This window comes from Astatotilapia calliptera, chromosome 10 (genome assembly GCF_964374335.1).
Source record: "Astatotilapia calliptera chromosome 10, fAstCal68.1, whole genome shotgun sequence".
NCBI lineage: Eukaryota > Metazoa > Chordata > Actinopteri > Cichliformes > Cichlidae > Astatotilapia > Astatotilapia calliptera.
In genome coordinates, this window is record NC_137431.1 from 13791696 (window position 1) to 13814062 (window position 22367).

Consider the following 22367-nt stretch of genomic DNA (forward strand, 5'->3'; position numbering starts at 1 on the left):
ATAATAATTTATAATATTAATAAACACTGGTCAACACTTACAGTGGGGCAAAAAAGTATTTAGTCAGCCACCGATTGTGCAAGTTCCCCCACCTGAAATGATGACAGAGGTCAGTAATTTGCACCAGAGGTACACTTCAACTGTGAGAGACAGAATGTGAAAAAAAAATCCATGAATTCACATGGTAGGATTTGTAAAGAATTTATTCGTAAATCAGGGTGGAAAATAAGTATTTGGTCAATAACAAAAATACAACTCAATACTTTGTAACATAACCTTTGTTGGCAATAACAGAGGTCAAACGTTTACTATAGGTCTTTACCAGGTTTGCACACACAGTAGCTGGTATTTTGGCCCATTCCTCCATGCAGATCTTCTCGAGAGCAGTGATGTTTTGGGGCTGTCGCCGAGCAACACGGACTTTCAACTCCCGCCACAGATTTTCTATGGGGTTGAGGTCTGGAGACTGGCTAGGCCACTCCAGGACTTTCAAATGCTTCTTACGGAGCCACTCCTTTGTTGCCCGGGCGGTGTGTTTTGGATCATTGTCATGTTGGAAGACCCAACCTCGTTTCATCTTCAAAGTTCTCACTGATGGAAGGAGGTTTTGGCTCAAAATCTCACGATACATGGCCCCATTCATTCTGTCCTTAACACGGATCAGTCGTCCTGTCCCCTTGGCAGAAAAACAGCCCCATAGCATGATGTTTCCACCCCCATGCTTCACAGTAGGTATGGTGTTCTTGGGATGCAACTCAGTATTCTTCTTCCTCCAAACACGACGAGTTGAGTTTATACCAAAAAATTCTACTTTGGTTTCATCTGACCACATGACATTCTCCCAATCCTCTGCTGTATCATCCATGTGCTCTCTGGCAAACTTCAGACGGGCCTGGACATGCACTGGCTTCAGCAGCGGAACACGTCTGGCACTGCGGGATTTGATTCCCTGCCGTTGTAGTGTGTTACTGATGGTGACCTTTGTTACTTTGGTCCCAGCTCTCTGCAGGTCATTCACCAGGTCCCCCCGTGTGGTTCTGGGATCTTTGCTCACCGTTCTCATGATCATTTTGACCCCACGGGATGAGATCTTGCGTGGAGCCCCAGATCGAGGGAGATTATCAGTGGTCTTGTATGTCTTCCATTTTCTGATGATTGCTCCCACAGTTGATTTTTTCACACCAAGCTGCTTGCCTATTGTAGATTCACTCTTCCCAGTCTGGTGCAGGTCTACAATACTTTTCCTGGTGTCCTTCGAAAGCTCTTTGGTCTTGGCCATGGCGGAGTTTGGAGTCTGACTGTTTGAGGCTGTGGACAGGTGTCTTTTATACAGATGATGAGTTCAAACAGGTGCCATTCATACAGGTAACGAGTGGGGGACAGAAAAGCTTCTTACAGAAGACGTTACAGGTCTGTGAGAGCCAGAGATTTTCCTTGTTTGAGGTGACCAAATACTTATTTTCCACCCTAATTTACGAATAAATTCTTTACAAATCCTACCATGTGGATTCATGGATTTTTTTTTCACATTCTGTCTCTCACAGTTGAAGTGTACCTCTGGTGCAAATTACTGACCTCTGTCATCATTTTAAGTGGGGGAACTTGCACAATCGGTGGCTGACTAAATACTTTTTTGCCCCACTGTAATTGTAAATGTTTCTGCTTTTACCTTCGTCAACCTCAAAGAGTTTAAACAATGAAATCATGACAGTCAAATCTGCTGCCTGTTTGTTTCAGCTAGTGAATTATTCTCCTTTCACACCTTCATATTTAATGTTGACAGGGGAAAAACAATCTCAAGTGGATATTGGTTCTAACTGGTTCACATTCCCCTTTACTCCCCTCTGCCCTGCAGTCTTTCCAACGGTACGTTTAATGTTTGGTGTGCTGCCAGCGCCTTTTTCATTTTTCATTTCTTTTTGCTTGTTCAGTACTAGTCTAGCTGTTCTAAAAGCCATTTAGTGAGCTATGCAAACATTTATTTTATTCAAATACAAACAAAATGGGAAAAAGTAAACCATTTAGCTACTGCAGTTGTCTCATTCCATGGTGAAATGTCCTCTCTGCAGCCACAAATTCTGTTTACTCACTGAGTAAACGTCAGTTTTACTGGTAACCACTGGCATCAAGGGTTGTAGGTTGTAGACCCAAATTCAAGCTTCTGAAGCAGACTTTATAAACAAAAAGAAAGCTTTATTGAGGTGATGCAGGTAATCCAAAAGGCAGCAAAAAAATCAAATAAAGAACAAATTCCTCAGCACACAAACAAGAGACAGCAGAGAAGAACATCGTATGACTCATCAAAGAACTCACGAAAACCGAGGCTTTAAATAGATAAAGTAGGTAATCACGAGATTGGAAACACCACAGTAATGAGACACACCTGAAACTAATTAAGACAACAACAAGTGATGAAAGATTAATGGCGAGGCACAAGAGACGGAGGACTAACAGAATAAATCAGGAGCTAACTAAAAGGTGAAGCATGCAATACAGAGAAAGACTTGACAACAAGGCGCAGGATGACACCATGGAGGCTAGACCAAACTAACACTTACAAAAGAAACAAGAACTAAAAACTAAATGGAGTCGAGAGATTAAGCAGAAACTAGAGACAATAAGCACGACCATTTAAAAAAATCCTTACTATAATTACAGAAATAAAGGAAACTTTAAAATAAACCAAAAAATCTCAACAGAAAACTGAAAATAGCCAAACAAAACCCACAGATGTGGTCTCAAAATTTAGTTTTCTCATTTTTCTTTCAAAACGCCTCTAAACAGGGTTCTTTAATTTAATTTTTAACCCTACTGAACACCTTGATATCAATTTTTAAAAAACAATTGCAAAAACTTGTTGTTAATTATAGTAGAAAGCAACATATTGAAATATCTGCTGCCAAGACATTCAAAGCAAGCTAAAAGTACCAAAAACTAATCGGCCCAACTTAAAAGATGATACAAAATGCTTTCACTGTAGCTAATTTTCCCCTTCATAATCACTGTACAGTTATTTTATTTTTATTTATTTATTTATTTTTACAACTCCCACTTCAGGATTGTTAGCTGAAAATTAGAGGAATGGCTGTTTGCACTGAAAATATGAGAGTAGAGATATACAGTCCCTCGCTTATAAGATAAATAAACATGTGTTGTTATTACCTATGGATTTTTTTTAACAGAATTATGACAGTTAATGCAGTTTGCTGTGCAGTGCAGCAATTGAAGAAATTTGTGCATGAGGTTTGGTGAGTGTATTTCTCCTTTTTTTTATTTGTATTTGATTCAATCATTAGATATCTGCATCTGTGTTTTGCACTAAAACCTAAGCAAATTAACGAAGCTGCTAGTTAGCAGTGATGCCACTGTGGCTACATCCATCTTGCGTATACAGTCCTAGTTAAAAACAGCAGAAAAGAGAAAGCTGTGTGCATGACTACAACCTCAACGTTGCCATATAAATGTGTAAAATAAAAGCTATGATAAAGTAAGGTGTCTGAAAACAACTCGCCTCTCCCTCACACAATATATCTGTTTCTCTCTTTAAAAAGGTCTCGCTGAGCAGAATGGGAGCCTGATATAAGCATCCAATTCAAACGTAACCAAGGTTGAAATATCTGCCTGGATAAAAACCTGGTTCATCATTTTGATAATGTAACCTATTTTTTTTAAACTCAGTCTGCTTTTATTTGCAGGCCACTGAATAAACTCAAGGAATTTAGTTGTGTGCAATCTGAAATTAAAAGAAGTGCGTTGGTGAATGTCGCACAGAACAAACTTTCACTCCAACAGGCGTCTTTCATTCATCTAGCATTTACAATAGAGAAGATGCAAGCACAGCGCGAGGGGACTAGAGATTAACACAGAAGCAGTGTAACCTTTAAAGTGTTGTTTTATTTACAGAAGGCTCGGATATCAGGGGTTTGGTGTATATTTCTCAAATAATTTTTATGATTTTTCAGGATATTGGTTGTAATATTGTTCATACAGCCAGGTCAGATTTATAGCAATACAAACAGATTACCCATTGCTCTGACTCTGTGTCGGAGTAGCTAGTCAGACTTTAGGAGCTTTCTCTGTGGCCTGCTTAACTGTTGTGTTGGTGTCACGTGCTTCACAGCTGTGACACACAGTTTCTGGATGGCAAGTAAGATGCGCGCTACCACCTGAGGAAATTTTTCCAAATTGCTAAAACCTTTGCTAAAGACATTTTATCACACATGCTTTTACAACAGCTCAACAAGCAAACAGTTAGTGAGACAATGAGTCTGGTCGTTAGTTTGACCTAAACTCTGTTATTTTTTAGTTCGACACAGTTTTATTTATATAGTGTCAAATCACACCAACAGTTGTCTGAAGATGATTTATATTGTAAAGTAAGGATCCTACAATAACAGGGAGAAAGGTTTTATGGCCCCATGTCACGCAGAACTTAGCTCAAATGGTATGTGAAGATGAAAAAGTATAAATGTGATCCTTCAAGAACTTTCGAAACACGACCCGCGTGCAGTAAAATACCTCCGTTATGAAATACTATCTCTAAGCATCAAATAATCCAATCCCCTGCTGAGGATGAGGATAAAGGAATTATCCGTGCAGAGGGTAAGACTGCTGAGAGGAAAGGTGGGATACCAGCATGAGCAATATGAATTAAAGTAATAGCAGTTTATGCATACAGAAATTACAGGTGATGAATGGATTCCACATTGTATCCAGATGTTCAGAAGCTTCCGATGTCTACGTCTAAATAGAAACAGAAGCAAATCATTTCAAGTGAACCAAAATTAGCCAAACTACATGTAAACCCACTGTGATCTTGACTGTCAGAAGTGCACGTTTGATTTGGCGCTTGTGCAGTCTTACCTTTGCACAGAAACCGACCGCAGGTTTGTACCTTGATGGCTAGCAAATCGCGAGACAGCCTCACTGAGGAGTCTCCGTGTTTCTGTCATGGACTTGTTTTTCGCAGGTCTTTGTGGCCATTGCAACCAAAGGCTCTTTTGGCCAAAATCCACGTGGCACAAAAAGGCCGCAGCATTCCTGATGTCTGTGGCTAATCTGTGGTGTCAGCTTGTGTTAATGCCGCACCGCCACATTTGAGGACACACAGGGCCGGGGAATATTAAAAACTCCCATCAGCAGCATTCCTCCAGAAGAGGGCGGGCCTGATGAGAGCAAGGGTCACCTAAGGTTAAACTCTGGTTGTCTGTTAGAGCAACTCCTACTCCAACGGTTTGCTCCACTGGACAGAAGGTGGGGCAGAAGCAAGACGGAGGGAACGCACTTCAAAGAGCGAGTGCTTTCTTCTTGTCCGTCTTCATTGAAACTGGGGGAAACGAGCTCCGTGGGGGATTTTTTCCCTGCTGTTTGACAATTTAGATACTCGACCGAAGATGCTGAAAAGGACACGAGGTCAAATGGGTACTTAATCATCTTCATCTCAACACGCCAGACACTTTCCGCATCCCACCCCAATTGACCTATAATGACCATGAGATATTGTTCTGCTAAATTTGAGAAGTCTAGCAAGTGTAAGGTCGGACTGTTGCTATAATTGCCACATGTCAAATTTCACACAGCCATGACACTTTTGAGTGCGGGCATTTCTCTTCAGGTATTCAGCCCTGCAGCTTTCGAGCCTAATTTGAATACACAAAGACTGAGTTAGCATGCATGGGGGGAAAAAGACAGCTTTTTCTCTCTAGCACAGCAAACTGCAGCCCATAACAAGTCATACGATAGCTGAAAAATTCAAGTCATTTCTGGTTGTTTCAGGCTGCTGTGCAGACATGTAACATGTGCTCTGCTCTCCCTAACTCCCAGAGGGGCAAGGACAGGAATGCATTTGGGGTCAGGGGTCGGACACGTGCACTGCTGTAGCCTGGCAACAGGTGCTGTGCAAGAACCGCAGCCAAGTCATTAAAGAGTACAGCAATCCTTCAATTAGGCCAAACATTTTCTTCGTTTTCATCTGACATGACAGAATTTGCTCCTGTCTTTTATCTGTTCTGTAGTAATACTGCATGAACATATTCAGCTGCCTTTATTATTCTGTTTTCTGTTGAAACTCTTTAAACGAGCCGAGCTATAGCTGGAACATCTGCACAGAAAGAGAAGCTCATAGCTGAGAGGTTGGTAGTGTCTCAGGGAAAAGATAGCTCTGTGCCAAGGTATTCCTTCCCTCCTGAGAGAGGCCCCGCCATTCAGCGCTGTGAGGTCAACAAGTACAGACCATTACCCACAATGCCCTTGAAGAGAAAGAAAAAAACAAAAAACAAAAAGAAAAAATATTCAGGGCTGTTCCTTTAAGATGGTAAGATGGGAGCTGCCTGAATTCATTCAGAGGCATGGCTGCAGCCAAGATGGAGAAGAGGAGGGAGAGGGAGGAAAAGGCAGGAAGGAAGAAAACAAAGATGTTCCCTCGATGTGGAAAGGGACAGACTCGTGCTCCTCTGCTTCTTCTGCAACACTGTAAAGTTACAATTATTCATATTGTAAAATTATAGGTGTCAGTTTGCTGGTTGCTTCGCTCGCAGAGAAGGAGTCTTGTTGCTAGGAGAGGAGAGAATCAGCCTTCTCTTATTGGCCGCTAGGATGCGTAAGATGGCCCAATGAGAGCCCTGCCCTGAGCAGCAGCGCAATAGTAGAGCTACCCCCACATGCAGACCTGATTAATATGTCAGACATGTTTTATGGGTTAACGTGAATCAGGCTGGATGTATTGAAAACACTGCAGCAGGGGTTTAGTGTACGGGTATTTGCTTTTTGTGTGCAAGTCCACAGAACACGCATGCCAGGGAACTGCCAGGCTGACAAATCATACACAGTGCTCTGAGGTCAAAGGATGCTCTTGATTCTGAGTAGTGTTCACAGGCACACATACACAGCACACTCAATGTACTAATGAACTGAAAACAGACTAGACTGGAAATAGGGTTCCTCACCTGTGCGTGATTATCATGAGAATGCAGCACAAAGGAGGAGCAGAAGTGAAAAACTTAACTCTGTTTCAGCAGTCAGATGCTCCTCAAAAGACGGTTGTTACGAATTGGGAACACACTGTACAGTTGTTAATATGACGTGCATCTCAAAACAAATCTGTTGGGAAATATCTTGTGTGTGGGGGGTTTCTTTTAACGTGACAGGTGGAAAAAAATACTTTTTTCTTTTCAATGACAGGGTCAGTAAGTTCGAATTCTCTGTACTTTTTCAAATAAATTCTTGAAACTTTTTTTCCATGGTAGGCACATTTATCTCCAAGACTTGCTTAACCTTAACACAACAACAGCTTTTTCAAAGTGAAATAAATACTGTCTTACTTACATTTTGTAGTAACTGAAATGCTAAATAAATGCTAAATAACTTTTCATATACCGGCATCCTGAAATCAAAGCAGCTTCATAGAAACTCAGATACTATTACTTTTATTATTCACACCCTATTTATCCTTCATAAAGACATATTAAAGATACCGCAGCTGTTGGAAATTTCATTCAGCCTCCGAGTTAACTCAGTAACCTGCAAAATGTGAAATACGTACTTTATGTATCCTTCTGCTGCTGAGTTATGGAGCTGAACGCCAGGGAAAGTGTATTATTTGCAGAAAAATATGATGTAACAGCAAAGTTGACCTTGAGTTATCATTTCAATATGTTATTCTGTTAGACATTTGTATGAAACGCTGTCATAATAATCCAATGAAAATGACCATTTACTACTAAATTCTTACTCAGCCTTCCTGGAGCTGAAGATTCTCATGAGCTACACCTGCACAGGCAGACATACATAAACATAATGGCGTCATTTTTTTAAATCAAATTTCCTTTTGTTTTTTTGTGTAAGCTAAACAACGCACAAGTAACGCCATATTTATTATGTTTTGTGCGTTTTCTGTGTCCTTACGTCTGACCCGGTCTCCTGAACATAGCTTGTCTTTAACAGCTTAAGGGAATTTTTTTCAAATTTGGCACAAACTCTCGCTTTGACTCAAGAATGAACTTATTAGAATTGTGCTCCGAGGTCACTGTGGTCTCATAACTCAAAAGAAAAGAAAAGAAAAAAAGTCACACAAACGATGCGATTGATACGATGTGATATCGACATAAAAAGGCAGATTGGGGCCATATTTTAGATATTAAATTGGTTACAGTAATCTTTGTGCCCACCTTTCAGACTCCTACGATATTATGAGTCTGCAGCTTGATGGGTTTACAAAGGTGCGCAACCACAAAGCAGTAATTGTAGTCTGTTTTTTTTAAGCATCACATGTAGTTCCTACTCCTTCTGTTAAATAGCCTCCTGCAGCCTCCTTTTGCACACCAGAAATTAGTCCCCTTTAGATCATTGCAGGTTTATGTAGATTTAAAAGCGCGTACACGGTACAGTTACACAGGTGTTTTCACTTTCACTGATTAGACCCCTGCTCAGAGCTGTGTGGGCGTGTCCCCACCGCTTCACTGACATCCCTCCTTAGTTTTATTTATTGCGTGTAAACAGACTGACAGACGCTGATGTTGTTTTCATGTACAGTAACATCCCAGTCAGACCCTCATGTGTTTTTGCATTTACATATATTTACATGGACATTCTGTTTCATTGGCTGCTTGAGCAATCTCTCTGCTCCACGTCAACATTATAAATCTGTGGTGTGGTGTGCGTTGGCTCGCTAAGTTGACCAAGAAGTGAGAGGTCATCGGTTTAAATCTCCATCGCGATGGTTTTGCTTTGCACACATTTGCTCTTCGCTCAAGTGAGAATTTTATCTTTTCACATTTGATGAAACAATTACAATTCTTGTAAACTTGATTGAAAGTCCATTAAGCTCAAGGATGGCTTAAGCTCAGGGGGTAGAGTCAGTCATCCCCTAAGGACGTTTGGTGGTTCAATCCCTTCCTGCGCCAGTCTGCATGCCAGAGTATCCTTGGGCAAGATACTGAACCCCAGGTTGCTTTCTGATGCATTCATCAGAGTATGAATGTGTGTAAATGGAAGATTGAAAGCACTCAGGTGTAGAGAAATATTTGTACATATGTTTTTGTATGAATGAGGCTCTCCGAGGGCTCCCATAGAGTAGAAAAGCATTTTATAACAAAACAGCCCATTTACCACTTTCATTTCCATATTTCGACTAAGAGAACAGTGACATTCACTATCAAAATGTTTGCTGGGCGTGTTTGTTGAGCTAATGTAGCATCCATCTTTACCCAATGTCCGACTGGGCCGAGCTCCATCAAAACACATGAAAACAATCGTGTGGTTGGGCGAAAGTGCCAAATTTGAATTTTCATGTGTAGGGAAAACGTATCAAAACACACTGGGAGACGCTCTTTTTCTCTATGATGTTGCCATGGTTAATTTTTATGAGTGAAATATTTATGGTAAATCACAGCATATTTATATATATGTATTTTGTGAGTGAGTTTGTGGTTGGTACAAAGCAAACAGTTACAACGATCCTGCATAGTGACTTTCTATGTATTTAACAGCTTAAAGATCAATGAGGATTGTTGGTGTGATGTCTGTCAGTTCTCCTGAACTCTGGGATTTTTAGTCTCTTTCAGCACATTGTTTTGGTTTCCCAAATGGCAACTTTGCTCTTTCAGTTCAACCTCACTGCTTTCTGCATTGATTCCAGATGCTGCTTTTAGCCATTGATGGACAAAAAACTCACCGCAAAGCACGAGTACTTACTGAAGACTAAATGATAGAAACACAAAGACGTGAAGAGTAGACCAAAGATTAAAAAAAAAAAGAATATTGGACTTTGTTGGTCAGGTGGAGCTTAAACTAGAAACTCATGTTGCCTGCATAACCTGCAAAATTTATCACAACCAATGTATTGCAATAATGCACATTAAGGGCTCATCTTCTAGTCAAAGTAATTTTTTTAAAGCCCAAAAAACAAAATGGTAATACATGCAGTTAAACTATATTTACATTATTACACTCTGTAGTCATTCTGTAGTCTGCTGTATATAATACAACAATATCCAGACTAAAATCCAGCTTCTCTATAACATAGTAACCCTCCTGAGAAGACTGCAGCAGCACTGTTCTCAGGGGTGTCTGGCTTCACACATTTGTGATTTTATACAAAAGGCAGCAGCTTTTTAGAGTTATTCATATCACCATCAAAAAACAAGCTAAAAATAAATGTTGTGCTTTTTATGCCACGACTGATCACAAACCGCTTTCCTGCCAGGAAAATCACAATTCGTGACCCGAGACTCTACCGGCTGCTTCAATAGACATTATTCTGCTTCCACAGAACCCGCTGCTTTGTAGCAGCAAATCAAACAGTGGGTAGTGCATATGAGCACAGTCGTTCATGTTACTTGCTGTCTGCTTAATGTTTGTGCTGTAAAAGACTGAGATGAGTTCAGCGAGAATCTTTAGGTATACATTTCTATTGCGAGTGTCTGCTGTGTGTTGAAAAGACAGCAGGATACTTTGAGGAGAAAGTTGATTAACTGAACTGATTAATATGAGGATTTGCTACAGGAAAGACAGCAGCTGTATCTGCCAGCACGTTTTTCCTGCAGAAAAGAAATCTGAAACAGTTGATCCCTGAGCTGTTCTGACTAAACAGGGTGGATGTAAAAATAAATCACATAATTCTAATTTATTTAGTGCCGTCGTTATTCTAGTCACTAACTTTTCTATTTAGATAAAACAATACCAAAACAACACACCAGTGATGAGCACTGATTGAAGGTTTGATCAGCCGCAGCGTTGTTGTTAAAGTTTTTTTTGAATCACCATTGTTGTAACAAAGTGCCATCTGCAGCCCTCCTGCAGATATTAAAAATGCATGTTCTGTCCTACAAAAGCATCCCAAAACTTTAAAAGCTAGTTAGAGAACCCCGCCCCCCAAACTTCTACATTTGGAGGTGTAGTTTTGGGTCCTGTTGCTTTAACCGGCTGTTGGGAACAGTTTTTTTCTTTTCCTTTTCTCCTTTTCCCCTTTGTACAATCCTCTATGAAAATGCGCATCTGTTCTCTGGCCACACACGCAGACTGAAAAGTGAAGCTTGAGTTACTCTGCTTTAATCCACAGTTTCGATAATAGTCTGTTTGAAATCCCTTTTTTCCCCTCTTTAAAAAAAAGTTCTACCCCTTTTTTTTTTTTTATCTTATCTTTTTTTTTCCCCTCAAAGAGGCACTCTTTTCCAAGTGTCCTATAAATACAGTTGTTAAGGTCACAGATTTGGAAATAACCCCTGTGAAGTTCAATGCCGGGCTCCTCCACTGTTTGCAGTGTGTTTTTGAAGTGGCAGGGTGGGCTGGCAGTTACAGATTGTCCCACTGTCACAGGGTCACAGGTTTGATCCCTCTTATAGCCCGTGTGGCCATGTTGAGCCCACCTCCTTCAGAGACGTTGCCCCTGCCTCACCCCTTTGTTCAGACTGTTGTATGAGACAGAAAATGGGTCCGTTACGATTCACAATCGCAAAGCTGAAAACAGCCTTGCAGTTCACGAGGTTTACAATACAGAAAGCGAACATGGTTACAAAACACACACGACACAAAGTGGTATACAACTTTTTTCTTAATTTATAAATTAATTTAAATAAATCCTGGTCAGGTACTGAGTCGTTGTTCCAACTCTGCAGATCCAGAACGTGACTGAAGGAAGGTAAATGTCATCACATGCTGACCTCTAGTGGATGATGTGTGGATCTCTTATAAACAGCAAAGAAACCAAAAAAACCCTCCAAAAAGCCACACCTCAGTTACAACTGTGTAGAGCTTTTTCATTCATGGGTTTTCAAATTCATCTTCTAGTGTAAGTGCAGAGAGTTTAATCGGTTTTTGAAAAATAGCCTCTATTGAGTCATAGTTTAGAGAGGACCTCTAATAAATTCTCTACACAGTAAAACCATTTCCTAGCCTATTACATTTACTACAGAAATACGTCTGTGAATGATATTCTGTATACTTCTGAAATCTGGGTGAAGCGCACCCAGACTTTAATAAAGCATGCGTTTCAAATTTAGACCACTATAAATGTGTATTATGCATTAGAATAGTGGAGGAAGTACAAATGGCACACACAGTTATCACTTACATGTAAAATACATGTGCTTACATAAGATTTACATAATCAGAGTTGACACTTAATGCAGAAATGTGTTATTTAACTGTGACAAAATTATTTTATTAGCACCAATTTTTTTTTTTTAGCCTTCTAGTTGAGCCCTTGTAAAAAAAATTTTAGGTTTATACCATCACTAATGGAATTGTGTTTTATTCATTTATTTAAAGACAATCCTTACTTTTGAGGAGCTGGAGACCTCGATGTGTCTTTTAAATGTTTAAACATGTAGCATGTTTTATTGTAACACAAAAGAGTAATTTGGAAATTAAAAGCTGTCAAATTGTGGATTAAGAGTTATGTTTTTCCCTACAGTGGAGCAGAAGTTAACAGAATTAAAAACTGTATGGTAAAGAAATGCCACTTAGTTTTAATACAATTTTCAATTCTCAATTAAAAAGACCCCATTGTTATGTAAAATAGGGTCTGTTTAGTTTAAGTGATTTGTGTGCCACTTAGTCTATTTATGGGCTTAATGTATACTGTGAAACAAGTAATCTGAACAAAGGTAATAACAAATTAACGATTAATATCTATATTAATGTCAAGGATGCAAATTTGATTGCTATACAAATTGTTATAATTAGCAACACATGTTGACTTTATAAAACCTGGGGCCTTAAATGTACCACTTGCCAGTAAAAGACTGTAAAAGAATATTTGATGTGAGGAATCGTACTTATGTACATTATTCTCAACCATGTGTTTTGACTGATTCAGTGTGTGAAAAGAATCCAGACACTTCACCTCTGAAAAGTGTTAATGTTGAAACTTTAATTAAAAAATTATATTTAAAAAAAAAAACAGTACAAAAGTCAGATTTGTAAAAATTTTTGGAATAAATTTCTTTTAAAAAAAACATTTTGGCACTTGGGTGACCACAGATTTACTTTCAACTGTACCCTACAAGTCCTACCAGTCGAAAATCCATCCAACACTGATCACACTTCACTTGACAAAGCTACCTACCTCCTAATTCAGAACAAGCTAACAGCTCAGTCATTAGAGTAAAAATGGGACAGCAACCTCCAACGTCTATTTGCAGCAAACTACTAAAGAGAGATAACATAATCTTACTGGATATGATAAATCCGGTTATTGTAATACTCAGCACACTGCTTGTATTGTCAGTGAAATATGGTGATAACATAATGTCTGGTGATCCTCACCTGTAGTGAATATCTGTAGACAGTATATATGTTAAGCATAAAAAGCAGCAGCAACTCAGTACCATCTGATATATAACTGGCTAATGCTTATTGATGCGTTGTATTCATGGCCCATGAATCATGGGGAGTCTAAAAAACAAGAAGTTTATGCAGAGGCACTGAAGGTACCGTGGAAGCCATAAGCCATGTTAATAGGCACATAGGCTCTTCCTAGCTCTTCAAAAGTCTTGGCATCCAAAATCAGGAGGAAGGTCCCTTTATCCTGGAGAGAAACGATTGATGGCGTTAACACACACACAAAACAAATCACACTTCTCTACACACCACCACATAGTGAAAGACTTCACTTAGGTTCAGTACACCAGGTGGAGGTATGCTTGAGAGGTGTGCATGTCTTTAGAATAGCAGCTTTGCTTAAATTCAAGGACCAGAACGCATTGTGTGTACAAAAGAATAATAAAAGGGTCCTCATCCAGTGTTTCAGGGGTAATTAAAACTGATTAGGATTTTAAAATAAACAGACGGGCAAATGAACAATTGACATTTGCTATAGGGGAGATGGACACAATAGCATAATGCTCAGTTTTGATTCAGGCTGCCCAATGTGCTGTCAGGAAGACGGACACTGGGATGTAGTAGAACACCATTTTTGGGAAAGAAAAAAAAATCTTACGTTACTCAGAAAATCTTTTACTGGCACCATTAATGTAGCCAGCAAGTGCACTTTCTGCCATTAATCTTGAAGGCTTTAGAAAGTTCTGTTTTTAAATTCCAAAAATTCACTCGCGTAAATTCAGCAATGAATATTTATGACTCTGCTCGTCACCCACATGAATATTTATGATAGATCGTGTCCAGCTGATTAAAGAATTTGAAGCGGAAAGGAATCAAGCTTAGGCGGACTTGCAGACATGCTGGTACCTCAAATTCAGGAAACCATAAACCTCTGATAACGTCATGAGACACAACAAGGTTCAGCACATTAGGTAGATGTATTTGCTACGTCTGTGCAGCCGAGACTCTTACCTGTGACGGGGTGAGAACCACCGAGAGGATGACACCATCATCTTCCTCCACAGCATCAGGTGACGGCACAAACACAGGCTCTGAGGGGTAGAAACCCTTCTGGTACCAGACCTGTGGATGATCATTTTCACAAGTGTCAGTGTTTTTTCAATTTAACTCCACATTTTAAAGTTGCTCTTGTTCGCCATCTTAATTTTGCTTCTTCAACTACTGGCTCAGTTCCAGTCTGGCACACACACACACACACACACACACACACACACACACACACACACACACACACACACACACACACACACACACACACACACACACACACACACACACACACACACACACACGCTCCCAGAGCAGCAAATTGCTCACACTGATAATCACAGTTGCTATGGAAGCAGTCAGGATGTAGTTAATTTTTCCCAATGTTACTTCTACATTTTTGGCCAAGTTACGTTTAACAAGAGTAATGGTTTAATATTTCACGTGTAGTTCATCTGAGGCATCGTTTTGCCTAGTTTTAAATATTTTTTACTAAGTAACAATACATAAAACTTTAACTCTGAAAGATCATGAGCTTTTACTGTGACAGCCCAGATGTAGTTGAATGTATAGACAACTGTCTGCAGCAGTGTAGGAAGACAGTTGATATTAACCAGAAAGAAGCTGCAATAAACCATCCATCCATCCATTCGCTTCCGCTTATCCTTTTCAGGGTCGCGGGGGGCGCTGGAGCCTATCCCAGCTGTCATAGGGCGAGAGGCGGGGTATACCCTGGACAGGTCGCCAGTCTGTCGCAGGGCTAACACTAAACTAAGGGCTAGCAATAAACCAATATACCATTTAAATTATGTTAACTAATAATTTACACAGTATAACAGCAGTGAATGTGATCAAATTCACTAACGCTCTCTCATCGTCTCTCATGTTTAAATGAGGTGGAGCCCTTTGCACAGTATCATACACACCTTGAATGTCTTGTCCTTCAGGTCCATCTTGAGCAGAGAGTCTCCCACCAGATGTCTGAAGCCACAGCCGTAGAAATAACGGTACGGATGTGTGTTACATCTGGCGTAGTTGATCTGCGGGAACTCCAGGCCACCGTACTCATGGAGGTCTTCTCCGTGGAGATCCTCGTGCTGGCAGAACACCTATTGAAAAAGAGGATGAACTACCACCTAAGGTCAGTCGAGCGTGCGAGCTCTGTGACCATGAGCTTCACCTTTAACTGGACTCATGTTTCTGCAACCTAGTTATGTGAACTCTGATTGCCATACATTTGTTCTAACATACTAGAAATTATGTAAACTTCCATACACACAGGTCAAAAACTACACAAACTGCAAAAATGATAAAAATCACTACAGAAACATCTCTTAAGATAACAGAATAGATTTTGTGCTGATGTTACCCATCAGTCTAAATATCCCAAATTCACTAATCAGTAGTTTTACAAATGTAGCGGTTACTTTTAAGCAGGCTTTTCTAATTTTATGAAAAGCCTTTTTTATGCGTTTCAACCCCCTCCCAAAAACCTAGTACTCATTTTGTTAACTTAATTTTCTGCATCTGTTCATACCGTAGTGTGGCGTTAACATTTCTACTCAAGGGAACGCTTTACTTCTGCCACTTAGATTAATTTCAAAATAAGAAGCTTAATATTTTCACTGCCTGCTTGTTGACTTGTACAACACTGTATGAGTTGTCAAGACAACTCATTTCTGGTTACTGCCTCCAGCATGTGTGCTACAGGTGAACTGTAAATGAAGGCATGAGCAAGAAGTCAACTCACCTTGTCGTCACCGATTTTGACACACGATGCATTGCTGCAGGGTCGAGTGTTCAGGTTCTGGTCTTTTGGGGTTTCATTGGTCACATGCAGTGGCAGAACAAAACGCCGAGGGAAAACCCTGCACAAGGTGTTGTACACCTGAGAGGAACAATATTTGCACATTTTAGATAGTTGGTTAATTCAAATCTGAACAGACTGAAATCCATAAAGCTAACACTGAATAGCTTTCTCACTAAATTATTTAGTAAATTAGCAAAGCCAATATTGTCTTCCCCGGTTATAAATATTTATTATGCCAAAACTTAAGTACAGTGAAAAAAAAAAAAAAATCTGTTTTTCTTGCTACATTTATTTTGTAACAATGTGTTCATGCAATTATACTGACCTCATCCAGCGCGTCTCCTGATTTACGCAAGTTCTGGATGAGGTAGTTGTTGATGGCTTGGCCGTCGTCGGAGCAACACATATCGAGCATCAAGAATCCATCCTCCTCAAAGGCGTTGATTTGATGGAAGGTGGAGAAGGCTTTGGTGTGGTACTTCACTGAGCTGACCTGCGGTACAGCGTATACAGTTACAGAATTTCTGTCAAGTACTTCATTTCGCTGTAAACTACAAGGACACTCTCCTTTAAGGACAGTACTCCTCAACATCACCATCACTTATTCAGAAGACAAATTATGTTAAAAACTTTAAAATAAAATCAACATGGAGTAATAAAAGCTTAATATGTACACACAACATGCTTATTACATCTGTTACATTACATTCTGAATCACCTAGTTTTCTCTGTGTAGCCCTTTAAATGGGGCCACTCTAGGGAGTTTTCCTACTGCAATGTCATTGCAAATTTGTGGCGCTAAGCAGAGATGAACATTTTCAGCCTAGGTGGCCCCCTAATGGCCTGGAGTGGAATTCAACCAATGTTTCAAATCCACACCCAATTTAAACGGATTCTGTCTTTGCCTCTTTTTACATTTACATTACATGCAGGCTTGCTAGTTCTTGCATAATCAATCAACAGGAACATCAGTTGTTATTGTATATAAATATAATATTGAAGTGCAGTTAAAAAAATATATTAACAGTCGCATCCAGTGGCGGTCCTAGCCTGTTTGGTGCCCTGGGCGAACACTCCCTCTGTAACATAAGGTATTGTTTTAGTCTGTTACTGTTCCTACTTTTACCATTTCTTCTTGGAGCAACTGTAACGGGGATTAGGGATTAATAAATGGCCTGTATTTGTATAGCGCTTTACTAGTCCCTAAGGACCCCAAAGCGCTTTACACATTCAGGCATCAACCCATTCATGCACTGGTGATGGCAAGCTACATTGTAGCCACAGCTGCCCTGGGGCGCACTGACAGAGGCCCACCTACTGGTGGTGGTCTGACCACCACCAGTAGACAACAGGTGAAGTGTCTTGCCCAAGGACACAACGACCAAGACTGTCCAAGCCAGGGCTCGAACCAGCAACCGATTACAAGGCGAACTCCAAACTCTTGAGCCACGATCACCCACATAATAAAGTATTCTGATTCTGATTGTTTCAGGATGACCTGCCATTATCCAATGACACATCTGCTTACCTGTATCTTTTGCTCGTTTCTCCTCCTCTTCTTTTCTCTTTTTTCTAAACTGAGGACCTGATGGCTTTGAACTTTTCTTTTCCATCTTCCAGTGGTTTTAATTTTGCACTCCAGTATGAACACCTATCCCTCAACCCAAGGATCACCACAACATGATCTAACACACCTACACCTTAGTTCACAGATTCACTTTGTCTAGGGTGCATTTCTGAGATTTCTGAGACAACCCAGGATTCAAATCAAGAATACATAATGGACTTGGATTTACAACATTATGAATGAAATGTGCTCTATTTGGCCCCCCTCCCCTTTCAATGGGTTGTGTGTGAGACTTTAAATCATCAAACTGTAAATTTTAAATTGTTATTGATCCCTTTATCCCTGGTCCTAAAGGGTATGTTTATTTTCTTACTCTTCTTATATATATTGTTTGTTTACTTGCACTGCTGTAACTGGAGCCTCGTCGTCTCGTCTCTGGACTGTATGCGGAGATGACAATAAAGTTTACTTTGACTTCAGCAGCGAGCAGGCGCACCGAGGGCTCTCGCCTCACTTTTCGTGTATAGAATTTCAAAAAAACATCGGTGCAAATTATAAGTCTGTATCATAATGTCTGGTGTTTTCGTCTTTGTTGGTTTGTTTTTATTTTGTTTTATTTTGCGAGTTGGTTATTAGATGCTGCTCCAGCCGGTCAGAGAATCCCCCGCCGCCCCGCCCTCTCCTCCCTGCGCCGCAAGCAGCAGGTGCACCTCGCAAACGGAGGGCGCCCTTACTCCCAGCAAATGGGTGATAGAAAACCGATCGGTGCCTATGCCATTCCCAATATGCGCTAACTGATGTCGGGGCAGCATGAGTACGAGCATTTTCTTTTCTTTTTTTTTGCCGATGCCCATGATGCCGCCCCGGGCAACCGCCCGTGTCGCCTGTATCTAAAACCGCTACTGATCGCATCTCACCTCGCCTGTGTGCTTGTTCACGAGGTGGAAGACTGTCTCCTGTTTGGGATCCCAGTAGATTCCATCACTCAGAGCCTTCCCTCTTAATTTACATGTGACTATCTTCAGCAGGTCCATCTTGACTGGCTGCTCGATGAACACCACGTAGTTCTCAGACATGGCTGGAAGCAGGAAGAAAAAGATTACCAAGCTTTGCAGATGAGGGTAGCAAATGGAAAAAAAAAACAAGCATAATGAGTGGTACCCTGGTGTGCTGCCTTACCAAAGCTGTGGTAGTAGGAGGGATGGGACTTGTTTGCAGGCACAATAGAACAGAGGATTTTGGCTCCTTGCAGAGTGTCTTCGCTTTCCGTCTTCTCAGGAGGTACTCTGATGATATTGTAGAGGACTCCTGGAAGGAGAAGTGTTTTACAAAAAATTGTTCCATCCATTTTCCATCCATCCTCTTCAGCTTATCTAATTCAGAGTTGCTGAGGAAGGGGGAGCTGGAGCCTATCCCAACTGTCATGTGTGAGAGGCAGGGTACGCCCTGTACCGTTTGCCAGTCTGTTGCAAGGATAACAGAGACAGACAACTAGTGATGTCTATGGCCAATTTAGAATCAACCTAATTAACCCAACCCAGTTAATCTAATGTGCATGTCTGTGGACTCTGGGAGGAAGCTGGAATGCCTGGAGAGGCAGAGATGACGCACTTTCCACAGAAAGTGGATTTGAATCCAGACACTTGCTGTGATTTGACACTGCTAACTGCTGCACCTCCTTTCTTCCAACAAAATACAGTTCATTTCTTTTTTTCTAAATCAAGATAAAAAATAAAAAATAAATAAATAAATTTTAAAAAGCCATGTAACTGTGCAGACTTTAGTGTGGATACTTGACTCAAGGAACAAACCTCTTCTTCCATAGGAGTTGCCCATGTTGTAGGTGGTACCATCTGGATCATAGTGGGGGTGAGCAGTGGCTCCATTTACTGCAATGAACTTACTCCAGTCCACCTGCAAAACAACAGAATGATAAGGATGTATACTATGTTTATACCAGACTACACAATGACAAAGAAATGCGTTTACTGCACATAACAAATGACATTACCTTCTCTAAAGTTTCTAGGGTCTCTGGGTTCACTCTGTGCATGAAGTTTGTCTCTGTGCTGACATAGTAGTCCCCTTTGTATTTCACAAAGCTCACACTTGCATTGTCTGTGGGTTCTGTAGCAAAGACAAATAAAGGATGGCATGTTTTTTTAGGACTGAAAGCTTTTCTCCTTTTAAAGAAATTGGTCTGCTATACGATTTACAGTTTGTAGTTATACTGGAGGGTCCAGTGGGAATGTAAAACATTTTATGCTCCCCCTGGTTCCCCACTGTAAACTTGGGTATATACAGAACACTTAAGAAGCTCCATCCCAGGAGGATTTAGCAAAGCAAAGTTATAAACTTGATTTTATCTCTAGCTGTCGTGGCTCTTCTGCTTTTTTAAATTAACTGCAGCAGAAAACCTGCTTTTTGATCCATTATGCACATATACTTCATCCCACTGTCTTATTTACTCACCAAACTTCTCAAAGCGAGAAAGGAATCGCTGGAAGAAGTTTTTACAGGGGTCGGGCATGGCAAGCGTGCCAAACTCAGACATTATGATCCGGTCCCGCTCGCTGTTCTTTTTGAAGGTATCGCTCTGCAGGAACCGACTCATGTACGTCACCTCACCTCTCTCAATCTTGAACTGGTGCAGCATGGCCATCCCATCAAACCAATGGTTGTAGCTGTCATGAAACACAGATGTTAAGGCTCGACTCCATTGTTATAGAAATGTTCATTTTGTGCTTTGCAGCAGGTCTTTATAACTCACTGTGTTTCTCCAAACTCAAACTTCCCAGGGCCATTGCGGAGGAGTTTGCCATTGATCCAGGAGGGAATGGTTCCCTCTAATTTGGTAGCTACTGGCTCAGGGGTCTCTTCAACAGAGCGGACCAGGGCAGCAATTGTCTCCAGCCCCTTCAGTACCTTGCCATTGTGGGCATTTTTTGCCTGATCTGAACCCAAATGAAAGAATGGACAGAAATTACCTTTCTTTAGTGCAACTTTTGCTTTACACTTCTTACAGTTGGACAATATTTCCCTTTTACTTAGTAACTGCTGTAAACAACATTTCTGGCAACCCAAGTATAAACTTTACTTTACTGGCAGTTCTGCATGCAGCTCAATAAATTAAGAAAAAATAAGGAATGAAAACAAGCACTCAGGGTCTGTGCCACATTAGAGCTCTTTAGTTGCCCAAGCTTTGCTTCTGAGCAGAGTTTAAACACATTTGGCTTGGTAAGTTTTACGTAACACTGTTTGTCCTTCTGTCAGCATCTCGGGGATATAAAAAAATAAAAATAAAATAAACGACTCCCCAACTTTCACCTTGATTAAGCAACATTTAAAACCTGCCATTACTTTTTCAAGTGTGCATTTACTTGTCTTTAAAAGGTCGTTCATTTAAGTGTCACAGCTACTAAAACATAAAATATAAAGTATAAAATAACAGTGACATTGAAATCTGCTGTTCTAGTTTAGGGTGGTCCTTTGTTTCAGAAAAGCTACAATAAACAGCTCAGTGCCCTGCTGAGATCTTTAGGGAGAACCCCGTTTAACCACCGCTTCAGATCCTCAGTGAAAAAGTCACCAACTGCTTCTCTGACTCCAGTGTTAAAGACGCATGACTTAAATTATTCACAACAGTCAGCTGTACTGTTACCATCCACCCCTGCCACTACTGACAGGGAAGGGCTTCATTTTTACAAAAGCAAAAGCACATGATTGTTTAAACAACAGTATATTCTGGAGATCCACTCAGAGAAATTACAATGTACAAAAGTTTCATTTCTGGAGTTTGAGACAATGACAAACATGTCGCTTTAAGCTTGTTTATCCAAATACACCCAGTGCTGTACTACTGGGTGACAAATTAAAGAAAAACCTTGAATAAATCGGTGTTGAAACGATTAGTTTGATGTGGAGGGAAATTTTCTGCTATAAGTTATGGCTAATTATATTTGGCCTACAGCAGACGGGCTGTTACAAAATCCCCATAAACGTGGCGGTTGTGCTGTAAACAGCTAAGCAGCAGATATCCAAGTCTCCGATTACAGCCTCAGTTCTACTCTGTTTTCTGGTAGTGCAATGCCTGCCGAGTTTTTCATATCCACCGGCCTGTGAAATTAAATCCACACATGCCAACGTGAGGCTGAAAGAACACTCTGTACTGATATTACTCTACATACAGTCACAACCGCCCATCACCGCGCTCAACAGTCCAGCTGATTTATAGAGATGCAAATATGATAAATGCGATTTCATCAAGTGCGCTTCAAATGCTCGTGGCTTGTAAAACGTGCAGCTTCCTGTAAGTTATGAAACCAGCAGCGCATCGTTCTGTGCAATCTGAACTGTATTACTGTACAGTATTCACAACAAGGAGGAAGCTTACCTGCACGCTCGAGCTTCACAGATGACATGACAGCTGATGGATGCAGTTCCTGATTTCTATATCCGTGTCCTGCTAGACCACAGAAACCCACTAGTGTGCGTGGAGCTGCGACAGCCGCCTGCAGCGATAAACTGCGTTATGTAAGCTATAAGAGAGAGAGAGAGAGTGAAAGAGAGAGGGAGAGTGAAAGAGAGAGGGAGAGAGTCACTTGTGCCTGCCTGGGCTTGCAGTCACACACGGTGCTAACAAAACAGAGGTTATGAAATAAGGTA

At 40.6% G+C, this 22367-nt stretch overlaps 1 protein-coding gene and 1 long non-coding RNA gene across 2 annotated transcripts; one reads left to right on the plus strand and one right to left on the minus strand.

Moving 5' to 3' along the window:
• Nucleotides 1–12848: 12848 nt before the first annotated feature.
• On the minus strand, nucleotides 12849–22255 carry LOC113030283 (carotenoid-cleaving dioxygenase, mitochondrial-like). Its single transcript, XM_026181572.2, has 12 exons — nucleotides 22096–22255; nucleotides 20473–20656; nucleotides 20175–20386; nucleotides 19714–19829; nucleotides 19514–19616; nucleotides 18882–19010; nucleotides 18620–18780; nucleotides 16461–16628; nucleotides 16076–16213; nucleotides 15252–15434; nucleotides 14290–14400; nucleotides 12849–13525 (listed from the first exon to the last, which is right to left on the minus strand). Exons 1-12 carry the CDS (start codon nucleotides 22121–22123, stop codon nucleotides 13409–13411), a joined length of 1650 nt encoding a protein of 549 aa, XP_026037357.1. The 5' UTR covers nucleotides 22124–22255; the 3' UTR covers nucleotides 12849–13408.
• Nucleotides 15334–16437, plus strand: LOC145431542 (uncharacterized). Its single transcript, XR_013911890.1, has 2 exons — nucleotides 15334–15466; nucleotides 16022–16437. It is a non-coding gene; the product is annotated as an uncharacterized LOC145431542 (long non-coding RNA).
• Nucleotides 22256–22367: the final 112 nt, after the last annotated feature.